Source organism: Pleurodeles waltl, chromosome 3_1, assembly GCF_031143425.1.
Source record: "Pleurodeles waltl isolate 20211129_DDA chromosome 3_1, aPleWal1.hap1.20221129, whole genome shotgun sequence".
Lineage (NCBI taxonomy): Eukaryota > Metazoa > Chordata > Amphibia > Caudata > Salamandridae > Pleurodeles > Pleurodeles waltl.
Genome location: NC_090440.1, coordinates 376,797,527 through 376,820,889, shown reverse-complemented (window position 1 = coordinate 376,820,889; position 23,363 = coordinate 376,797,527). Strand labels below are relative to the sequence as shown.

The window sequence follows — 23,363 nt, the reverse complement described above, 5'->3', positions numbered from 1 at the left end:
GACAGGAGAGGATGTACAGAATCAGGCAGACACTTTTCCAACAAACTGAGGAGGAGATGTATGACAAATACAGACTCATCAGTGAAGCAATATTAGAATTAATTGATCTACTAAGTCCGCAGCTTCAACGCCAGACTGTGTGCGGCAGCGCCATCCCCACACATGTGCAAGTGCTATGCTCACTGCACCTCTTGGCCTCGGGTAGCTATCAGTGGGTGATTGCAGTGGCAGATGGGGTATCCCAAAGTGCACTCTCACGGTTTTTTCAGATGTTTCCTAGATGCCATACTCACACACATGTCCAGATACATATACCTACCCGGGAATGATGCAGAAATTAACAGCACCAAGTTGGAATTCTACAGAATTGCCAACTTCCCTCATGTAATAGGGTGTGTGGACGGGACACATATACAAATTAGCCCTCCTGCAAATCTGGAATATCTGTTCCGCAATAGGAAATGTACCCACTCACTGAACATCCAGGTGGTATGTGACGCCCATTATGTCATCACTGACATTGTAGCCAAATTTCCAGGGAGTACACATGACTCCTACATTTTCAGGCACAGTGGGATACACCAACGCCTAGAACGTGGGGAGTTTGGAGACGGATATCTCTTAGGTATTGCTGAATACACCCTGAAGCCATACACACAGGTCACTGTAGAAACCATCCATGCCCTGCTAACATTGCTTATTTTTACAGGTGACAGTGCATATGCGCTACAACCATGGATACTAACCCTGTACCTAACACCTAGCAATGAGAATGAGAGGCGATATAACAGTGCACATAGGCGGACCAGAAATGTCATAGAGAGGACCTTTGGACTGTTAAAGGCAAGATTTCGATGCCTCCACAGAAGTGGAGGTGCGCTTCAGTATGCCCCAATAACAGCATTCAAGATAGTTGGTGCATGCGCAATACTACACAACATTGCCACCAGACGTGGGCTACAACTCACCCCTGCAGACCCAGATTCGGAGGATGAGGAGCAAGAGCTACCACATCGGCAGCCTGGAGATAGAAGCATTGCAAATCAAGGCAGACAGAGACGGGACCACATTGCAACCCAATACTTTGGAAGGTACGAAGCAACAGGCACCACACTCACCAATGTCACACACAAAGAGCCCAGTTGTGTAGTGGAACAAACAAAACATTTTAATTAGTGAACCTAATGACGAAAGAACATAACTGTCCGTAAGTGGCTGCACATGTCCACCCTTAATGAGGGCACATTAACTGCATGTGCCTCATGAGTTCTGCAGTGTTTGTGCCTCCTGGTTCACCCAGCATGGCTCATCCCAGGTGGGTCAGCTGACCCCTGATGTGCACTTCCACTCCTCAGTACACGTGTGTCAGTGGCAGATACACTGCTGATAGTGGACCCTTCCTCACTGTCCTGAGGGGTCTCACCCGTGCCCTTTGCCACCTGCCTGGCCCACAACATGTCCACTGTGTGGCTAATGCAGCCCAGTTCCCGTGCCACATCCCCTGCAAAGTGGCCCAGTTCCACCTGCAGACTCATGTTCCATCTTGACAGGCCTGTAGTGTTCATGGCAAGACGGCCAATGGACGCTGCCATGCGGTCAAATCTGGTAATTAGGTGGCACTCACGGCGCCTTGCACTGTGTCTCTCAGCCACCAGTTCCGTCACCAGTTGGCGGATTGAATGTGTAAGTTCGCTGACATTGTCATTTAGTCTTGTGAACTGTGTGTTCACATCAACCAGGCCATGTGTGATATTGTTTTCCATTCTCTGCATTGCACCAGATATAATCCGTAATTGCCTTGTTTGCAGGCGCTGACCTGAATGAAGGGATGCCTCGACTGCAGACATTGATGCCTCCTCTATATCCTCCTGGTCTACCGCCTGGACTAGGACTCTGTGTCTGCGACGCAGTGGTGCTGCTTGCTCTGGATGTCTCACTGTGTGGCTGGGGCCAGGTGTCGTGTTTCCTTCCTCCATGTCCTGTCCTTCTTCTGGAGGGGACTGTGGTGGTGTTGTGCTGGGCCCAGGTAATGGCTGCTGCAGCCTCCTGCACTGCCTGTGGCCTGCTGTCTTCACCCTGGATGGTGTGGATGGTGGAGGTGTCTTGTGGGAGACCTGTGGGACATACGGGACACACTGTCAGTCTATTACATCTGTTGTATGCCTCATAACAAACATTTGCCTATATGCTGACTACTGTACTACATTGCCGATAATGCACCATTCTGGTGGTTGCTAGTCTGGAATGGAGCTAGTCTGGTTGTGCATGCTGCTTTCATGGTACTCACTTTTGGATGTCCCTTGCGCTGACGTGTCCAATGCTCCCATTCCTGACACAGCATCAGGCTCCAGTGTCTGCTCCACCAATTCCTCCATGGCTGTGGGTGGTGGGATGGTGGATGGGCCTCCTCCTGTGCCCCTCATTTCCTTGAGGCGCTCTGCCACCCTCTCCTTTGTCCTGGAGCGCAGGTCGTACCACCTTTTTTTTATTTCATCAATGCTTCGGTGGCTCACCCCAATGGCATTGATCCTCTCCTGGATTTGCTCCCAGATCCTCCTCTTCTCAGTGTCTGGACACTCAGGGCTGCCTTTCCAAAAAGCTGGTCATGGTGCTGGCAGCATTCTTCTGTCAGCACCTCAAGTTCTTTTTCTGAGAATTTTAGTTTCCTTTTCCTTCCTGCACTGCCTGTGTCTTCCATGGTAGCAGCAGTTCCTCTCTCCAGGTAGTTGCACAGCAGTTTGAAAAGGGTGTGGTCCTCCCTCCTCCCAGGTGTATTTGATGACTTCCTGGTTCTGATGTCATCAGCAAGAGCCAGGAAGTGTTTTTCCAACTGTTTTGCTGCACCTGCATGCAATTTGCGGCCCAGTCGCAATTTGCGACACCCGACTCGCAAATTGCGAGTTCGCTTTTAGCCAGGTCGCAAAAAGCGACCTCGCTAACAGCGGACTTGCAATCTGCGGTGCAACATCATTTGCGAGTCGCAAATTGATGTCGCTTTTTTTTCTTGGATCCCATTTTTCGAGTCGGAAATTGTGATTCGCAATGACTCGCAATTTCCGACTCGCAAAATTGTTCCTACCTACATCTGGCCCTTAGTACACATATGTATGGATAAGTGAATGTTGCCATTTGAACATGTTCCCCCCATCTAGGGCCCTCCTAATAAGGAGACACACTGCCAGTTTGCTACCAGATATTGGATCTGCCCCTTGCACTACATTTGACATTCAGCAGACACTCAAACTTCCCAGCCCTATTATCTACTAGGGACTTATAGGTAGTTGGATTCAACCTTGCTCTATTATCTACTAGGGACTTACATAAGTCTGTTGGTTGCAATTGTGCTTGTGCCAATGTAGCATATCCCTTGCCCACAGGCCTGGGTAGCCGACCCAGGGTACAGCAAAGGTCAGTCCTCACAAAAATGTTGTAGTAAGTGCCAACTGGATGACTTTCTCACACTGGGCAGGTAATTTGGCTACACCCTGTTTGCAATGCTATATGTTTTCACAAATGGGTACAGTCTTTCTTGTCATCACGCTCTTTGACATTGCGTGGGTCACTCGTGCATCTGCCACGCACTGGACTAAAAATTGTGAACTCAGCAATGTTGCTACTATTGATGTTACATTTTGGACTTGCTCACCATCTTCAACATACAAATCGTCCAGCTGTTCCTGCTCCTCGTTGTCATAGGGCCATGGGAAATTATGTCCTGCACATATATCTGGCAATATGCAGCACAGTCTTATTGTTTCAATTGCTATTGGTGGGAGTAGGGTAAATGGTCCCACAACCTATCATGACTCCAGGAGTAATGCAGGTTGTTAGAAATGGGGTTTCTGGTCGGCTAGGGTATGCACCTAAGCCAAACAGAACCCACCCACTCTAGTCAGGAGAAGGGAGTTACATGTCCAAGATAACCCCTGCTCACCCCCTTGGCAGCCTGGCTCGAGCGGTCAGGCCTATCCCAGAGGCAATGTGTCAAGCATTTGCACAACACACACAACACACGTGATGCACTATCCCCACCACAATGGAAACACAACACCAAGTTATATGAAAATATACTGTATTGTTCACAACACAATTATTAGATCAAACACAACATGTCAGTAATATCCTGCTACCCAAGCAGTTGTCACAAGGTTACACTTTAGTTACTCTGCAGAACCAGCAGTAGTCAATAAAACACACAGGTTACTTATTATTTTGCAACATAAGCAGTAGTCAAGTATCACATTGCTACGCAAATGCACTTGTCATAGAAATATCAAAAAAGCCCAGACCAGGAACCTTATAAAACATATGGCAAGTGAGGAAAACATATTAGCATGTTATGCCCATAAAAGGACCATTAGCAAACATGTATGAAACACCTCATAAAACTAGGCAGGTTAACTTATAAGTCGTGAATGTCCATCCAAGGAACATATGAAAGGAGTAGGTCCTTTAGAAAGTACCCGTTTGATGAAAGGCACTTCCAGTGCCCAGGAGAACAAAAGGGGGGCCCCGGTGCTCCACTGTGCAAAACGGGGGCCTTCCGGTAATTGTGGGGTGAGGGGGGCGACATGCACCCCCTCCGGTCTTGATATCAGACCCCTCCTGGGGCCCATGATCTTTGTGGGCCCCCTTGCATCTAAATTGCCCTCTAGAGGGGGGACAAAGCGCACAACTATTGGGAGCCACCACGGGAGACCGGCGCGGGGGACTCCGGCGTGGCTTCCACCCCACCCGTGGTCTCCCAAAAGGATACTCAGTGCTTTGCTGAGGCTTCCTCCCCCCGCCCATCCTGACCGCACACGCAGGGCTCCAAGGGGCAGGGGTAGCCTCCAATGAGGCTTCCTTCCCCCCTGCTCGTGCACCACACAATCAGGGGCTCTGGCAGGCGTGGAGCCTCCGGTGAGGCTTCCTTCCCCGCCCGATCCTGCAACTTCAGAAGGACCCACCCAGGCTGCAGCGATGCACAGGCAACAGAGTAGGTGCCTGCTTGACCCCTGGGGCACTTCTCAGTGCGCGCTTCGCCCTGTGGGCACAGTAGGAGCACGCTCGCTCCTCTTCCTTCCTCGATGGTGCCCCTGGGGTCCCAGGAACAGCGCGTCACTCACGCTTAGATAAAACGGCCTGGGTTGTGGCAGTGAAGTTTTTAATGACAACAGTAACGCGCTTGCGAGCGCCAGGGGCAGTTTGGGCACAGCCACGTGCTTTCAGAGCACGAAGTACATAAAAAAGAAAATGCTCCCATGTGTGTTTTAGGCTAATTAAGCCACGCGCTCTCAAGGCGCTAGAGGGGAAGAAGCACTCCTCGTGCTTTATGGAGTTGCAAGGGTCAAGGGCCACTGCACCCTGCCCCTGGGGAACAAAGTCAAGGAAAAAGGAGCACAGGGGGCAGTGCCCAGATGCAGGCCAGTGCAAGGGGGATGCAGGCAATTCCTTACAGCGACCAAGCAGGTCACAGGTCAGCTCAGCAGCAGCAATCAATGGCGGTTCCTGGTGAGTCCTTCCAGCTTTCTGTGTCCAGTTCCATGATGTTTCCAGTGTCTCCAAATTGTGGGGAAAGTTCCCCTGTTCTTATACTCAGTTTTACAGTGTGTTTACAAAGAAGGGGGAGAGGAGATTCCAACCAGTTCCAACTGGTTCTGGGAGTGACCCCTCTCTCCTCCAGCACAGGCTCCAAACATCAGTTCGGGGTAAACAACCCTATTGGGTGAGGCCAGGGCACAGCCTTTACAAAGGCAGGTGTGCCCCACCTCTCCCTTCTGTCAGCCCAGGAAGATTATTCAGTATGCAGATGCACCTCTGTGACACCTCCACCCTCCCTGTGTACAGGCTGTCTGAAAAGTGTGCACAAAGCCCAACTGTCACTCTTCCCAGACATGGATTGGAGTCAAGCTGCAAAACACCAGAGTCATAAGCACAGCAAAATGCTCACTTTCTAGAAGTGGCATTTCTGTAATAGTAATAATAACTACCATTACAACCATACCAAACATACCTACGCTACCTCTCATAAATCAGACAATACCCCTTACACGTAAGGCAGGGCATTTCCAATGCAATTCTATGAGAAGGCAGCACTCACAGCAGTGAAAAACCAAATAGGCTGTTTGTCTCTACCAGGACAGGCCATCCTACTAGGCACATGTCCTGCCTCCTAAATACATTGCACCCTGCACAAAGGGCTAGCTAAGGCCTACCTTAGGGGTGACTTACATGTAGAAAAAAGTTCTGGGCCTGGCAAGTAAATGTAGATGCCAGGTCCCTGTGGCAGAAAATTGCACATGCAGGCCCTGTGCCAGCAGGCCTGAGACAAGTTTGAAAGGCTACTTCAGTGGGTGGCGCAAGCAGCGCTGCAGGCCCACTAGTAGCATTTAATTTACAGGCCCTAGGTATAGACATACCACTGTACAAAGAACTTACAGGTAAATTAAATATGCCAAATAGGTACAAGCCAATCATACCAACTTTAGAATGGAGAGCACCTGCACTTTAGCACTGACCAGCAGTGATAAAGTGCTCAAAGTCCTAGGGCCAACAGCGAGAGGTCAGAAAAAATAGGAGAAAGGAGGCAAAAAGTCAGGGGATGAACCTGCCACTAGGGCCAGGTCCAACACTGGTCTACTCTTGTAGCCCCTCCACAATGTAGCAGGCTTGGTTAAAGCCATGATTTGTACTCTGCTTGGCGTCCCTGTGGGCATGTTTGTTAGGAATAGTGAGCCACAGCTAAAGACAATATCCTTTGGCATCAGCACAGTGAGTAGGGGTGGTTTGGGGGAATGCTCTTTACAGCTCATGGCCCCACTTCTATATACAAGTCATGCTGTGTCATGATGTACTTAGATTCATAGTCAACGGCATGAAACATGCAATGCCACTGATTGGCATACAAGCAAGATGACTAATGACTTGTTGGACACTGTGCTACACATACAGATGTACTGTTCTCCGTGAAATACTTGCTATTTGTCATACATGTAAGTGCAAAAGATATGGATTTTGTGAGTTGTCAGCAGTGTTATGAATCTTTCACCCATTGATTTGACACATCTCTCACAGTGATCAACTGTTGCAGTTCCTGAATAATACTTACAGACCTTGGTGTACACCGTTGCCCTGACATAGTGATTCCTATCTATATGTTTTCCTTTTAGTGCAACAGTTCAATGGCAGATATGTGTGTTTTCAGTCAAACATGTTTGTTTGGGAGACAATGCAAACATTATACACTACATTTTCTGAGCTCAGTGCATTGTGTCTGGTTGTGAATGACCAGTGTTTGTTCGTTCCTTCCTTAGCTTTATTTTGGTAAAGATAAATACCATAAAAGCACACCACAATTCACAAATTCATAATTTTACAAAAGAACAGGCTATGTATAAAAATCCTCAAATGTAAAACGTTGAACTACATAAAAAACCTTAAACATAAAACATTTTCCCTATGAAAATTCGTACCATATTATAGAATCGTGCAAAAATGCAAATTTGTCGTGATAGATATCATGGGTTTAAATGCGTACCTAACTAGAAACAATAAATAAGGTAAGAATAAAAGCATTTCTGTTTAAAAGATGTAAGAATATAAAAACATAAAAAATTAATTAAACAGTGAGAAGTTGATAGATGCATACATTAAAATTCACGAGTAAGTTCATCAATGACCACTCCCAACGTCTATTGTTAGATTTTCCCCTGTTATTTTTAACATATTCAATCTGCAATGCCAAATAGATTCTAAATATTTTGTCAAACAGCAAGCCACTAAAACAGATGAATCAGATTTAAAAACTCTTAAAGCCAATAGGCAATTCCTAAAACCCATTTTTCTACATAATGGAATAATCCAAAAAGCCCTCTGTTTATGGTATGCAGAACATTGAAAGAGGACATGGGTTATGGATTCTTCCCTGGCACAACCCATCGGGCACATCTTAGAGGTGCAACTAGTATTAGTCCATTTGTAAGTTAGGATGCGCAGAGGGAGAGAGCCTATCCTAAATCTAGTATACAATGCACGTGCACGTGAGGAAAGTACTGTATCCATGTATTGCTCAGATTCATAGTGGCATTTGATTTTTAGAAAACTGCCAGTCATAGATGATGATGAGACTGCAGACAGTTGTGTAAGTTGGGCATTAAGCCAAAATGCATCCTTGAGAATCTGTGTTGCATTTTTTGGAATAGATAATGGATCCTTCCAGTATGTCCCCAAACCAAGTAGTACGAAGGTCCGTTCTACATACGCACACCACATGATTTTTGAACTAGTGTTATTATCCATCAGGTTAGCTAGCCTGCGTCTATATCGAATAAGAGAATCTAGTGACCATAGGCGAATCCATAACAGCAGAGGCCTGAGAGCAGCGATCTGGCTAATTGGAGGCAAATTTAGATCCATTTGAATAGGAAGCGTTGGGGTACTGAAGGGAACTCTTAACAGCATCTTTAAAAAAGAGTTTTCCACCCTTGTCAGATCGTCTAGATTGCAATGGCCCCACAATTCAGCTCCATAAAGGCCCCCCCCTTGCTTGCGATTTATATATTTAAATAGCGGGCGTCATGGCAAAGCTAGGGGATCTAGCTGCAAGTCTTACGATACCACTCGCCCGTTGTTTCAAGCGGAGGTTTGCTTTCTGGAGATGAGAGTGCCACTTATGTGAATCTTCTAGTTTCAGACCTAAATAGTCGAAATCGCCAACTCTTTCCAGAGTGGCACCCTCTAGATAAATGGGTCGCCGCATCCTGCCTTTTTTATCCCCAAACACCATGCATTTAGTTTTCAATCGATTAATTTCCAGGCCATGATCATTACAGAAATCCATAAACCTTGAGAGCAGGGTTGAAAGGCCTGTAGCTGTTTGGGATATCAACAAGGTGTCATCTGCAAATAGGAGGCAAGGAATCTTCTGCCCTCCTATTTTGGGGGCATCATTAGAACACTCCATGAGATAGGGAATGCATGCATTTATAAATAGGAGGAATAAAGTAGGTGCGAGTACACAACCTTGTCTCACGCCGCGGGCAGTGGGAAATTCTTCAGTTAGTTCACCTCGAGGACCCCATCTAATTCTGGCATAATTACCAGTGTAGAGATCTCTAATAATATTTAAAATAGAACAGGGGACACCCAGTTTGATCAAGACCTCCCACAATTTGTAGAGGGGTACTAAATCGAAAGCTGATTTTAAATCGACAAATGCTACGAATAGGTGACCTGAGTCCACGCCAACAATTTTCCATTTAATGGAAATAAAGCGGAAAATCTGGTCTATTGTACTGACTTTTTCCCTAAAACCCGCTTGGAGGTGGCTAAAGATTTGGTTTTCCACTATCCATTTCCTCAGCTTGCTCAACAATTGGTGGCAAAATATTTTTTGAAGGTTGTCAAGAAGGTCTGTAGTTTCCCAGGGAATTTCTTTCTCCTTTCTTGTAAATGGGCACGATAATTGCCTCTTTCCATGAGTCAGGATAGGATCTAGTAATCAGAATAGCGTTAGAAAGCCTATTAATATACGGACTCCAGATGTTCTGGTCCGCTTTGAACATATCTGAGGGGATCCCATCCGACCCTGGGGCCTTCGCTGCTTTTTGGGCAGTGAAGGGAGGCAGGGAGGGCATAGGCGAGTAAGATGCTGTCAACTCTCCCGAACTTGGTACATCACAGACCAGTGGGGAGCCATACAGTTCCTTAAAATGGGAAAGCCAGGCATCGGGAGTAATATGTGACTCCAAGTTGTGTGCTCGATTCTGGTCGCTACGAGAGACCAGAAGCCAGAACCACTTGGAGTCGTGGACCTTAGTTGCCTCAGATAATTCGCTCCAAAGCCCCTCTTCATACTCATGTTTGCTCTTATTACATGTTGATACATAATGGTGCCTAGCGTTGATAATTCCTAGTCTATCTTTTGTCCTTAGCACCTTTACCAAGATGTTTTTAGCCTCTCTACACCTCTTGTTAAACCATTTGCTGCAGGGTTGGGCACAAAAGTTGGTCGATGGCCTAACGCATTTAGAAAACAGCTCTTTCAAGATTGCAAAGAGGTCCAAATGTAGAGACGTGACTTCAGATGGGGCAAATGTGAGGCAATCGTCGAATAACTGGTGAGTAGAAGTTAAGACACACAGTTTATCTCGAAGCTTATTCGATCTCTGAAAGGAGTCCCATCTTACCGTACGCCTATTGCTAGACAACTCCATGTCACCAGAAGGAGCAGAGGAGAATACAGCTCCTACTAAAAGAGATCTCTTATACGTGATCTGAAGAGGGGCGTGATCACTGGTATATGGATTGCCCACTTCCACATCTGATATATGGTGCCAAACTCTTAAATCAAGGAAAATGTAATCCAGTGTGTTACTACATAAGCCCCTAAAACAAGTTGGTCTGGCAGGAGTATCAGCTGGAAAGCGGCCATTACCAAGACGGAGACCATGGAGCATCATAAAATCTATTATCTGCGTAGCCCTAATACAGGGTTTATATAAAGTTTGTTGTATAGGATAGGGGTGGATATTCCATATGCTGTCTTCAAGCTGCATAACCTCTATGAGGTCTGTATTGAGTTTGAGTTGGACATTAAGGGGGTCATTCTGACGCTGGCGGCCGGTGACCGCCAGGGTCACCGACCACGGGAGCACCGCCAACAGGCTGGCGGTGCTCCCAAGGGCATTCTGACCGCGGCGGTTCAGCCGCGGCCAGAAAGGGTAAACCGGCGGTCTCCCGCCGGTTTACCACTGCCCTACAGAATCCTCCATGGCGGCGGGCACTGCAGGGGCCCCCGTAAGAGGGCCCCACAAAGTATTTCAGTGTCTGCCATGCAGACACTGAAATACGCGATGGGTGCCACTGCACCCGTCGCACCCCTGCAACTCCGCCGGCTCCATTCGGAGCCGGCATCCTCGTTGCAGGGGCATTTCCGCCGGCCCATCGGAAATGTAAGAATGGCCGCCGCGGTCTTTTGACCGCGGTGCGGTCATTTGTCGGCGGGACTATGGCGGGCGGCCTCCGCCGCCCGCCATAGTCAGAATCAGGGCCTAAAATCCCCTGCTATCATGATATAGTATTTTAAACGGAGGTCCGGTATTAAAGTATTCAATAGCTCAATAGTAGTTGAACGATGGTTGGAAGGACCCGGCTTACTGTAGATATTTATACATAGAACAGGGGAGCCTGAGATTGGTTGGATAGCAATGGCCAAAATGTCAGGGGAATCTACATGTACCTTCTTGATTCCTCCCACCTCTGTCGATTTTACCCAGGTACATAAGCCCCCTGCTGCCCTACCTGCTAAAGATGGCTTAGCTGGTTTAAAGAAAGAACTAAACCCCTGTCTATACGTGTAGTGTATTGCCCAAGTTTCCTGGAACATACAGATATTGAAGTTTTCAACATATGCCCCCCATTCAATGTCAGCAAGTTTACCATTGATGCCAGCCACGTTCCAGGACAGGAGTTTTGCTGTCGCTTAGGCAGTGGAACAGGTTGAATTGCTAAGAGTATCATCTAGGGCATGGCTATCAATATGCTCCGCAGAAGATAGAGTTATAAAATTATTAGTAATATCAGATTGTAATTTCAGTGGTGATACGACACCTGGACTGGGTAAATTAGGTGAAGGACCTGTAACCGGTAAATCTGAGCTAAAGATGGAGATACAGGAGTTAGGAAGACATATTCAGTCAATGTCTGAAGTAGCCCCCTGGAAGTCAAGTTCGCATGCTGTTTGGCCACTGAGAGCAGGACCAGCACTAATCGTAAGAGCTGGATCAGATCATGTACCTTTAAAAACCTGGTGGCCTGATGGCCTGAAATATTGATAGCCTGCGGAGCTACTCAAGGCCAAATTGGCTGTTCTGGAGGGATGATTCAGCTGCATGTGACCAGCAGAAGGGTGGCTATCACTGAGAAAGATAGCAGAAGTCTTCCTATTTGTGTTACGTGCTTCCATATCTAGGAGTCCTGTTACCAAGTGGGCATTTTTAAGATTAAGTTTTATGAAATCCCAGCTACCGGGTAAGCCATTTACTCGTTCAGCAGATAGAATGTCATTGTGGATAACTGACCACAGCCTCTAACGTATCTCAACCAGTGCGAGGCCTTGTTAACGAGTGAGGCTTTATCTTCCCGTGTGTTTGGAGACAAAGGTGGGACATTACACATATATATATAGTTGTTATTGGTTAGATATGGATTTCGACAAGGTGCTTTTGTGGTGTCCCATTTAAAATGAACATTAGAAGAAAGGGAAATGTTGCTTTCCGAAGGGGACACATGCCGGCTGCAGAGACAATGCCTTTTCATAGGGCCTGCTGCACTTGCTGGCATTGGCAGGGGCCCGGTTGACGAAGCGCCTTTTACAAGAGGATGTTTGGTTATCACAGGATTTGGCTTAGGCTCGCAAGTATGGAGGAGATGTTTGCTTTTGAGGAGAGTGGTGATTTCAAGCAGTAAGGATTTCAGCTCGCCTACTTCGCTCTTGAGGCTAGACACCAGTGCTAGCAAGTCATCTTGCGGGGGGCACTCTCCGTATGCGACAAAGTCTGGGGAGTTAATCAAGGATTTTCCAGATCTTGAGGCACCAAGGGGGAAAAACGATTAGAGCAGGGAATTGTGAAATTCGTTGCGTTGGCTTTTAGTGCTTCAGGTTCGAGATGAGATGCAGGGGGAGTAGGAGAACTAGCGATTTTAGTAGAGCCTTGAGAGGCTAACACCTGGTAAGGAGAAGTAGCGATTTGCAAATTAGAAACAGTGTGCGGTCTTGGAGTTAGGAACGAAATAAGAGTACCGGTTTTAGGCTCCTTTCATCAGACTCTCTTCTTATAGTTTAAGATCTATTCCACCTCTTCAATCAGGTCGTCAATTTCCTTAGCAACACAATTGGTGTGGGGTTGCATGGCCTTGTTAGTTTTAGGTATTTTAGGTTTGACAGAGCCCAATACAGGGCTACCTTTCGCCTTGCGCTTCCCCATTAAAGAGTAGAACTACAGTGCAATACAGAAAGAGTATTTAGAATAATTTCAGGCACTGAATAGCCTGGCACCGTACCTTAGGGCCCAGAGGGGGGGCCCAGCCCGGCCTCCTTCGGTCTCTGAGGGTCACGGATGGGCCCGGTCTTGGCCCGGGCACGTCCCGCGCGCGTCCCGCACAGCGGTGGTGCACGGTGCGCTTAATAGCGCCTGCGTTATCCTTCTAGTTTGCACCAGGTGAGGGGCTGCAGGAGAGGAGCCTGGGACTTGGTGTCCCACCAGGGTTCGTGGCAAAAACAGGAGTGGTGGTGCGCGGTGCGCTTAATAGCGCCCGCGTTATCCTTCTAGTTTTCCCCAGGTGAGGGGCTGCAGGAGAGGAGCCTGGGACTTGGTGTCCCACCAGGCTTCGTGGCAAAAACAGGAGCGGTGTTGCGCGGTGCGCTTAACAGCGCCCGCGTTATCCTTCTAGTTTGCCCCAGTTGAGGGGCTGCAGGAGAGGAGCCTGGGACTTGGTGTCCCACCAGGCTTCGTGGCGGCAACAGTGTTTACACTAGGATGACGACTCTTGGGGCCTACTCATGGTTTCCTGAATACATGTTATTTTGGGAAATAGGACTGTGACATACACTCCAATACATATGTTATATGGAATGATATATTTACATGTTTGGCAGCCATGCCTACTCCACATATATTTATGTGAAAAAATGCTGGACAATGTGAGCACGTTGCTGTGCCCCAGCAACAGTGTTGTGTATGTCTGGATGGTTTGTGTGGTCATCCTCCTCCTCTTCACGGGGAGCCTCTTGCTCCTTATCCCAGAGGACATTTGTTTTCTCCCAGATGTTGTGCAGTATGGCACATGCCAGGGTCAACTTACAAAATAATGATGGTGAACAAAGCAGTCGCCAAGCTGATACATCCAGACAACGGCAGTGGGGTTTTAACAAGCCAAATGTCCTCCCAACAATGGTCCGGGTCCTGATATGTGCCTGATTACGGCCCTATAGCATCTGTTTGTGGTTTAGCAATAGAGGTCATCACCCATGGCTGAATGCCGTAACCTTGGTTAACTGAAATATTTAATGTAAAAATAAAATGTCATTGATTTGGTTTAATACATTTGAAAACATCCTGCTCATATGTGTCATGTGTATTGGTATTGTCCTGCTATGACTCATGATATGTTAATCATGCCAGTGTGGTGCAGTTTCCAGAGGCTTGTACAATCACTGTATGTGGCGCCCAATGCAGTACAAGAGCAGATAGGTCATAACTATGAACTTCATGACTGTCATATTAGTGCAGCAGGGTTGGATGGAGTCTGAATCCATTGCTCCAGTCCACTCAATGTTTTGTGTTGCCACTACATGTGTGGTGCAACAGATTGTGGCTGGGAATCTTTTTCGGTCCAACCTAGGTTGCTGGTGACATGCCAGCCATGGCTGACACAGACACATGTATATGCTCCTCTTCAGATGTTGGAATTGTCCTACATTACATTTGCCCATGCCTTTGATTAGCCCACATTGTTCATTACAGTAGACATGACGCTATCCACACAGTATGCTCTCACATATCCCAAATGGGTGACTTGGTGTGACAACTGGCATTTCCTACACCAAGTTAGCATGTCACAATGTAGTGGCATTGTGTACATGTGAGGGAATTTTGTCCAAATTATTCACACAACACATAAGTCCTGTGGATTTGTCGGTGTTAACCTGCAGTCCAGCTACACAACTTCCTGCACTGTACTACGTCTCTATGAAGGGGACCTGGTATACATTACTTGCAGACTCATGCCAATCTGGGGTCCATACAAGTGTAACTACAACCAAGTTGCCAAGAGAGTACACATTCACACTTGCATCAGGGGTTGTTGTGTCTACCTCTTAGCTTTCAGGATGTATATTGTGTATGCGTGAGCACCTTCCAGCCAAGGCTGCTGCCTCAGTAGCATGGCGAGTGATGTCTTTGCGTTCCATTAGACTTCACACATGTGAGTTTTTTCATATAACATCAGACATTTGTACAGTTACATGTGACCTGGCCATGGCCTGTGGTTTGTCATCTGGCACCTAGGCCCTCCTTCAGGTGGCCCTGGCAAAGGGCAGGACAACAAGCCCTGCTGTGCTGCCATGCGCCACTGTGGAAAGCCAGGAAGGTGCCTTACCAACAAGATATGGCACCTTTCTGTCCTCTCCCCTGCACTGACGCACAACTTGCTGCCTAGTGCCAAGGCAGGGAGACTTGCAACATGGTGCATGGGTGCATGAATTGTAAGGATGATAGTTTTTGTGCAGGAGGGAACACCTTCCTGCACAAAAAAACAATCATGAGAGGTGTTTCCCTCTTTCTCTGTGTGCTGCAGAATGTAGCACACATAGGAAGAGGAAGATATAGGGGCTGATAGGGATATTGCTCCCCATTGCATCACTTTTACACCACCCTTGAGATTGCGTAATATTGTGATACATTCCCTGCCTTATAAATCTGTGGATACATCAGGTACCTTTTTCGTCCGTGGGTGTTGCATGGGTAAACCCCAAGCAACACCCATGGGATGGCCCTTGCACACAGTTTTATGCATGTATGAGGTCCATATTTACAAGACCATGATAAACCACGCAAGGTGGGTTTGCATGGCCTTGTTAATATGGACTGGCACACTGTGCCAGCGGAGCATTCAATGAATGTTGCTATAGTGGCACAGAGTGGCACACGGGCGGGGTAACTGAGGCCCCTAAACCCTGGTGTTTGAAGCATGACACAACTGATGTCCCATGTGTTGCATGTAACCACCCCCAGTCTAGATAGTATACCTCCCTTGCACACAGAGATGTAGAGCGGATTTCCTGTCTGTCGGGCATGGGTGTGTGCCTTTCCATCATGCAACGTTTGCAGAAGTGGCTTGAGATGTCTTCACCTGTATTTCAGGGTGATTTGCATTAGATATTTGTATAGAGGCAAAGTGCACATAAGTGTGACAGGCCTCATCATACAGTTCCTATCTGTGTAGGCAGAGAGTGATCTGTGTATTGTGCCCTCCGTATGTCTTTGTTCTTGTGTCTGTTAGGTACTTGCTGTTTGCTTACCTACAAGCAGGCCATTCCCATATTGTACAACCAGAAACCTCTGGTTGATTATTGAGTTTCTGAAGAAGGATGAGTCATGGACACTGCCTAAGTATTTGGCCTGCACATTGATGATTAAGCCGCTATGATCCACGATGACCTGAACATTCATTGAATGTGTGTGCTTCTGGTTGTGGTACATATGTTCTGTTGTGGCAGGTGGTAAAAATTGCACATGTGTGCAGTCGATGGCTCTGAGGACATGTGTAAACACAGCAATTGCGTAGAAGGCCTATTTAATTTCCTGCTGCATTTGCTGGGTGTTGGGGAAGAGGATGTGTTGGGGTGTGAGGGGGATGATTTCATCCAGAACAGAGGGCAGGAGTTGAGACAGGGAGGACGGCGATACTCCACCCACTCGCGCTGCTGTGGTCTGGAAGGATCCAGATGCAAGGAGGTAAAGCACAGCCAGGAACTTGGTCAGCGGGGAGATGTTGGTGGACGATCAACCGTTGGCTGCAGATGTGGCGAAATCAGGTGGAACAGTTGGATTATGGACTCCCTGCGCAGCTCCTCCTCCCTGAGGGCAATCAGAGATGCCCACTGGCTATAGACATGCTCCCTTCTTCTACACTGCCTCTGTGGTCTGGGTGGTGGTGACTGTGGTGGTGCTTGATGTTTTACTGGTGTTGTTGGAGATTGAGCTGGTCTCCTTCGTGCCCCAAGTTGTAAGAGGAGTATGTTGTCTCCAAGTTGCCAAGGTATTTTGTGAGTGTTCTCCTTTTGGACCTGTGCCTGGAAGACATTTTAACATCTGGTCTGACCAGGTTTTAAATCTTTGATGCTAGTCTGCTTTAGCACGACTTTTCCTAGGCAGTGTCATCATTTCTCAACATGTTTGTAAATACAGCGCAAGCAGGCTAGCGTAATCGTTTAGGAGGGAAAGCCTCCCTTGCATATCATTGTCGGTATCTGACTCAGCCAGATCCGACGCTGATGAAAAATGACGCTAGCCCAGGAAAAGTGACGCAAGAGGCTTCTAGCGCCACTTTGTAAATCTGCTGTTGATTTTGTGAAAATGTGCGATGGCAGCGCAAAATCCTTGTAAATGAGGACCTACACTGAATTTAAAGATTAAAAAGAGCAGGACTAAGGGCGGAACCCAGAGGAACACTCCGCCCACATGCTTTAGAGTCTAACTGGAATGGTGGAGGATGAGCAGCCTGGCAACTCTCCTCTAAATAGGACTGACACCGCTGTAAAGCAGAGCCACAGGTGCCAACCTCAGCCAGTCTGGTGAGCAATTTAGTATGGGACACCATGTCAAATGCGGCAGATAAATCACGTTATACCAATATAGCTAAAGGACTAGATGATATTCTCAGGTCTTCAAGGAAAGAAACAAAAGCTCTTTCTGGTCCCTGTGCAGGGCAAAATCCAGACTGAGCTGGATCTAGTAAATTATGGTGTTCAATAAATTTAGATGCCTGCCTTTTTTTTTATATTTTCCCAAGATTTTAACAGGAAAAGGCAACAAAGATACAAAGATAAGCATGAGAGGGGTAACATCAGTATTTTTCTAATGCAGCAGTACACATGATAATTACTGCTTTAAAAGTGGCAATATTCCTTCACATTGGGTTATTTCCTTTCAAAGTCAGATACTATAGCCTTTAACCACATATCAGCCGGGCATACTAAAAAGCTGGTGGGGGTAATTTAGGAATGTATTTGTTCGTCATTTCTAGCATTGTTGGTGTGAGGAGTTATGGCATGCACCACGAAGACTCACCATTTTGTGAGTGGGACCTCATCTGGTACCGCAGTAGCAGGACTGGCCCCTTCTGAGTAGTCTTTTCAGCTGTTGCACCGGATTGAAGTGTGCTCTAGACCACTAGACTACAATCTATGTTACTGGCAGTGATCATTTAAACTTAAATGACAAAATTAGTGAAAGACTGCATAGTTCATAGGTTTTCGAGACTACACAGGTGATATCTGAAGAATTAATGAGTTTAAATATATGAAAGATCGAAGAAATCATCAAAATTCAACGAGATCAAAAACAATGTTTTTTATGCATTGTTAAGGTTTACATTGGCAAAATAGGGTTATACGTATAAAGCAAATTAAACAGTTTTCATTAAGTGCATGTATTACAGCTTTTCAGTATACTCTAAATCTATCCTATTACAACATCCCAAAAAACTGCTACAAGTATAAAGTTTCGATAATCTTATTTTTTAGGTGGTCTCGTTTTCCTTTATCTTTCTAACTGAAAGATTGTTTTGCAAAGTGAACTAAACTGGCAGGGTGTTGTGTACGATTTTGAATACCCACCTGTCAGAGTTAAGGTGTCTCTTCAGGCCAAGTTCAGCATCTGCTTGTATTCAAATTGTAGCTATCCTTAGGTATAAAATGCTAAAGCCCTCAAGCCAGACATTCCTATCACTTGCTCTTGCATTATGCAACAAGTTCAATCTATACGTTTTCTGTATAACTAAGAAATGACAGTACAACACAGAAAAAAAAACTTACTCCCATGCAATTGCTGCCACCATTAAGAGGTACATAAGATAATGAGCAGATCCATCCCAATAGCAGATTAAATGTCCATAGGCAGTGTTCAGATATGGTTGACCCTAGACAGAAATGCAAAAATAAAATAAAGCCTCAAAGATGTTGACTATATATTATAAACAACATTTAATTTTGATATATCAACAGGTTATTTGGAGTCCACACTCTATAATTGACTCATACACTCTAGAGTTGACTCGAAAGTCAAAAAAGATATACCCCCAACAGCACATTTTGCATTTACAACTCTGAAACAACAATTATGAGCTAAACATGAATCCTTAAATCTCTACAGTGATGTGTCCCTTTGTTTTCGGATAGCATGAAACAAATATGGGAGTGTGGTTTGATTTCTGCTGGCATCCTTTATCTCAAAGAAGGTTGTTCAATGAACTTAATCAACGTCTTTGTATTCCTGCAGTTACAATTTAAACTGGAGAGGAAACACTGGTGTCACAGAGTACTCAAGAGTTTACTGGGCAATATAAATGATAAATGGTACTGTACCATACAAAAATAACAGGCTCCTCAATTCTGAAACCTTGGGTTTCTTTCTAAGTACTGGTGAAGATAATGAGACTCAATCTCTGGGTAACATTAAACATTTATGGACATTAGTGATACTAGGTAACATATTAAGGAACACATAGTTAAAGATCTGCTCTGAAGTCAGCAAAATGAAATTGGATCTTAATGTAATGCTTGTTCTGCAAAAAAGTATTGTTATGATATATTGCACCCCAATAAGAAAAGTTTCAATTGTTAGCAATAGACAATTGCTGGGAAAATGAATCAGGTAAAGGATATTTGGGTCATATGATTTGGAAATAATTGAAAGTAGGATCTGACTGGGGTGATGTTTATGACAGAGTGGAATTGATTCTTGGGAAAACTTTAGTATGCTCCCCTCTTTGGCAGTTTTACATGCTTTACATAGGTAACTAAAATTACCATTAGGAGAAAAAAACAGCTTTCAAGAGCTTTCATTGCACCTAATAAATTAGTTCTGAAAACACAGCAAGCACATTTGCTCGTGGATTTAAAAAGTGTATTATAGATATGATTTTGTGATGTGGATTTCAGACAGTAATGTTATTTAGTACTAATCAGATACTCAGACATCAAAAAGTGAGGAGAGTTGAATGAGTTACACCAACAAGTGTATGTTGTTCAACTAAATCTATGGTTTTGTGTGTGTGTTTTTATCCTTTGCCTCCCCTCCCTAATGTATTTGTATTGTTTCACAGACACAGAAATCTCATGTTGATAACAGTTAGAGGTGGAAAAGTTAATTTACTGCATGAATTTATCCTTAGTATTAGCATTGCATTACATGTCTTGATTCTGATTGTAAATATAATATAAGAAAAAATAACGTATATAAAAAAGTGAATCACAATATTCCAATATGGAAAATTCGCAGTGTGTTTATGTTCAACTGTACAACAAGAGGATGAAAAATCCAATTTTAAAAGGGCTATACCACACTACCTACTACAGGTTGCACTAGTACGCATTTTGTATCAAACCTAGATAATGAGGAATGCACACAGGACCTTACTAATCACTTACTAGGGAGTTATGTGCCACAACCTGCTTTAACCCTTAGTAACTCCTTCAAAGAGAAGGACGTGTATTACTTTAGTGTAAGCGTTTGTACTGACATTTGCCCAAGTAATTGAAGTAAATCTGGTAGAGAGTTTGTTTGGTTAAAAATTTCATACTATTTTTATGTCAATTAAAAAACAGCCTTGCCTTTAAAATGAAATGTTAATTTTAAAAGTCACTTTTACGGAATATTGCAAATTAATTAGCTGAGTCAAAATACTGTTCTTCGCTTTCCGTAAATATGTTTCAATCTGCAAACAACAATTGTACAAAACAGATTAACAAAATACAACTATTGCTGCTAACATCTACGAACAATCTCCAACACTGACCTTGAGTACAGAAAGTGGGCAATGGTCATTTTTGTCTAAAATCTCTTAGTGACAATCTGGCAATCTACTACTAATGCAATGCCATCCCACTTTGCACCACTCTAGACCCAGTAACCCCACTCAATTACAGGTGTCGGCCTTAATCTGTCACATAGTTATCACTCTCTAAGGCAACCTCTATGTGCTATGGAGCCACTCTCCATGTTAATTACAAGCTCACACTTTGCAATGTGGGTGAGAAATCCATAAACAATAACTACATTCCTGGCAGCATTCGCAATGCTGACGTTAAGCTAACGAAAACCTTTGCTGTTATTAATAAGCCTCTCTTTGCCACTTCAGCAGTAAACACTCCACCTGAAAAACTGTATAACAATCTGACGCTGTTCATTAGAAACGGAGGTTGAATAAACCATGAACCAACCAGTGACACTGAATTTGCCCAAAACAGTGGTGTCAACCTGCACTGGATTTAATCTATGGGTTTGTTACATTCCTTCTAAAGACTACTACTGCACTTGACTCTTACAAGTTCCAACGCTGGTTCTCTTAAAGACTCTTACACCACCCATATCTTTAAATCCCATGCCCTCTTATCTGTTCTGGTGCAGCCGCTTCACCTTATGGCATCCGTGTCTTCAGACCAAGGCCCTCATTCTGACCTTGGCGGGCGGCGGAGGCCGCCCGCCAAAGTCCCGCCGTCAGGTTACCGTTCCGCGGTCGAAAGACCGCGGCGGTAATTCTGACTTTCCCGCTGGGCTGGCGGGCGGTCTCGTTCAGACCGCCAGCCAGCCCAGCGGGAAAGAGGCTTCCACGATGAAGCCGGCTCGGAATCGAGCCGGCGGAGTGGAAGCTGTGCGACGGGTGCAGTTGCACCCGTCGCGTATTTCACTGTCTGCACAGCAGACAGTGAAATACATGTAGGGGCCCTCTTACGGGGGCCCCTGCAATGCCCATGCCAGTGGCATGGGCACTGCAGGGGCCCCCAGGGGCCCCGCGACCCCCCCCTACCGCCATCCGGATCTCGGCGGTCCGACCGCCGGGATCTGGATGGCGGTAGGGGGGGTCAGAATCCCCGCGGCGGTGCAGCAAGCTGCGCCGCCGCGGAGGATTCAATGGGGCCGCGGTACACTGGCGGGACCCCGCCAGTGGTGCCGGTCCGACCGCGGCTTTACCGCCGCGGTCGGAATCCCCATTGAAGCACCGCCGGCTTGTCGGCGGTGCTCCCGCGGTCCTCCGCCCTGGCGGTCAAAGACCGCCAGGGTCAGAATGAGGGCCCAAGTGTCTACTAAATTTAAATCATCAATTAATCCTTCCCTGTCTCCCTATGCCTCATCTCTGTAATTTCAGCAAAGCACTTGAAACATTGTCCCCTATCCACCTCAGAGACTTTGTTGAATCAAAATCATTCCTTGTGCTTCAGTTTGTCTTTAGGCCTAAACATATTACTACAGTCTGTCCTCCTTTAACTATTGAATGGTTTCAGGGTGCTATCTGATATTCACAGTGTCAGTGCACTTTTTCAGTTGGCTCAGTCAGCAGTATTTTAAAAGGTTGGCCATGCTATTCTGATGAACCCCTTTGTGACTCTTGTTTTATTGTTTCTCTACTGCTTAAAGTTTTTTAACTGAGAAGAAGCAGGCAATTGTGGACCCAACTGCACACCCAGGAGACAAATATGAAGTGTCACCCCGTGTTTTTCTCTTTCACCTATCCTGTTCAGTCTCTGTGTTGAACTACTTGCACCACTCATCTGGTTCAATGAATTCCATTTTTATGTGAACACAGATTGCTCCTAGGTCCTCCTTTAGTTGCATGGTTATTGTGATATTACATTTCGGGTGGGCTATAGTTCGGAGTACTGCATCAGACTGTTTATAGGAGTTGATATAACTAGGGGTATGGTCCACAGGCATGGCTGGAGTGATTATATTGAAATCTTACATCTCGAGTGCTACACACCATGTCCAGACTCACAGAGACCCATGAGACAGTCTTTGGGTGGATTACAGTGTCTCATGGTAGTGTCTCTCACACCTGTCTGGCCTCAGAAAACCTTGAAACTGTGTGGTTGATTTTACTCTCTGTGAATATGTCACAAACGTCTGTACTGCATTTTTCATAGCTGACCATCAAAAGTTTTGAAAATGTCGTTTCAAAACCCTCCCAGAGTTCCAGTGCTCTCATAGCACATCTCAAAATGTTCAAATAGTGGATAGCAGCTGCCTAGAAGAGAAGACATGTTCTGTGCTGATTTGGACAGGACTTAGGAGGCAACAGAGTCCAGGAGATACCAACAACTTGCACATGGACTCACGGAAAAGCAGTGAGGATGGGTGAGTAAAGTTGAATGAAGGAATTTTGGAACCAAGAACAGCCCAAGGAAACCATATTTTCCCAGATATTATTGCCTCAAAAATTAACACTGGGACCACTCAGTTTCCATATCAAATAAAAATCAGTCTCCCAGTCTACTCAAAGTCCCATTTACGCTTATTGGCACAGAGCAAAGAAAGCAACAACTGTGAAACAAACCAACATAGTTTTGCCCTTCCATCTCGAAATTCATTATTTATAAACATTTTCTTTACATAGGCAATGCAACGAGTCTCATGGCAGAAAGTACTGATAATAGGAGATGGAGCAGGTACCCCTCATTCTCATAAGAAACAGTTGAAAGATCTTGAACTAAGATACAGATCCCACCCTTCTCTGCTGAGCCAAAAGGAACCTGACTTTCTCACTTAAAAGTGCCAAGGTGAGAACGAGGCTTACAGACAAGAAGGCTTGCACATGTTAGT

General features: G+C 45.7%; 1 protein-coding gene across 1 annotated transcript in view; it reads right to left on the bottom strand.

The window, feature by feature from the left end:
* TM6SF1 (transmembrane 6 superfamily member 1) overlaps nucleotides 1-23,363 on the bottom strand; it is a 546,630-nt gene that overhangs the window by 393,981 nt on the left and 129,286 nt on the right. The window contains exon 4 of the mRNA XM_069222564.1: nucleotides 18,581-18,684. Coding sequence (XP_069078665.1) covers nucleotides 18,581-18,684 — 104 coding nt within the window. The remainder of the gene's footprint in view (nucleotides 1-18,580; nucleotides 18,685-23,363) is intronic.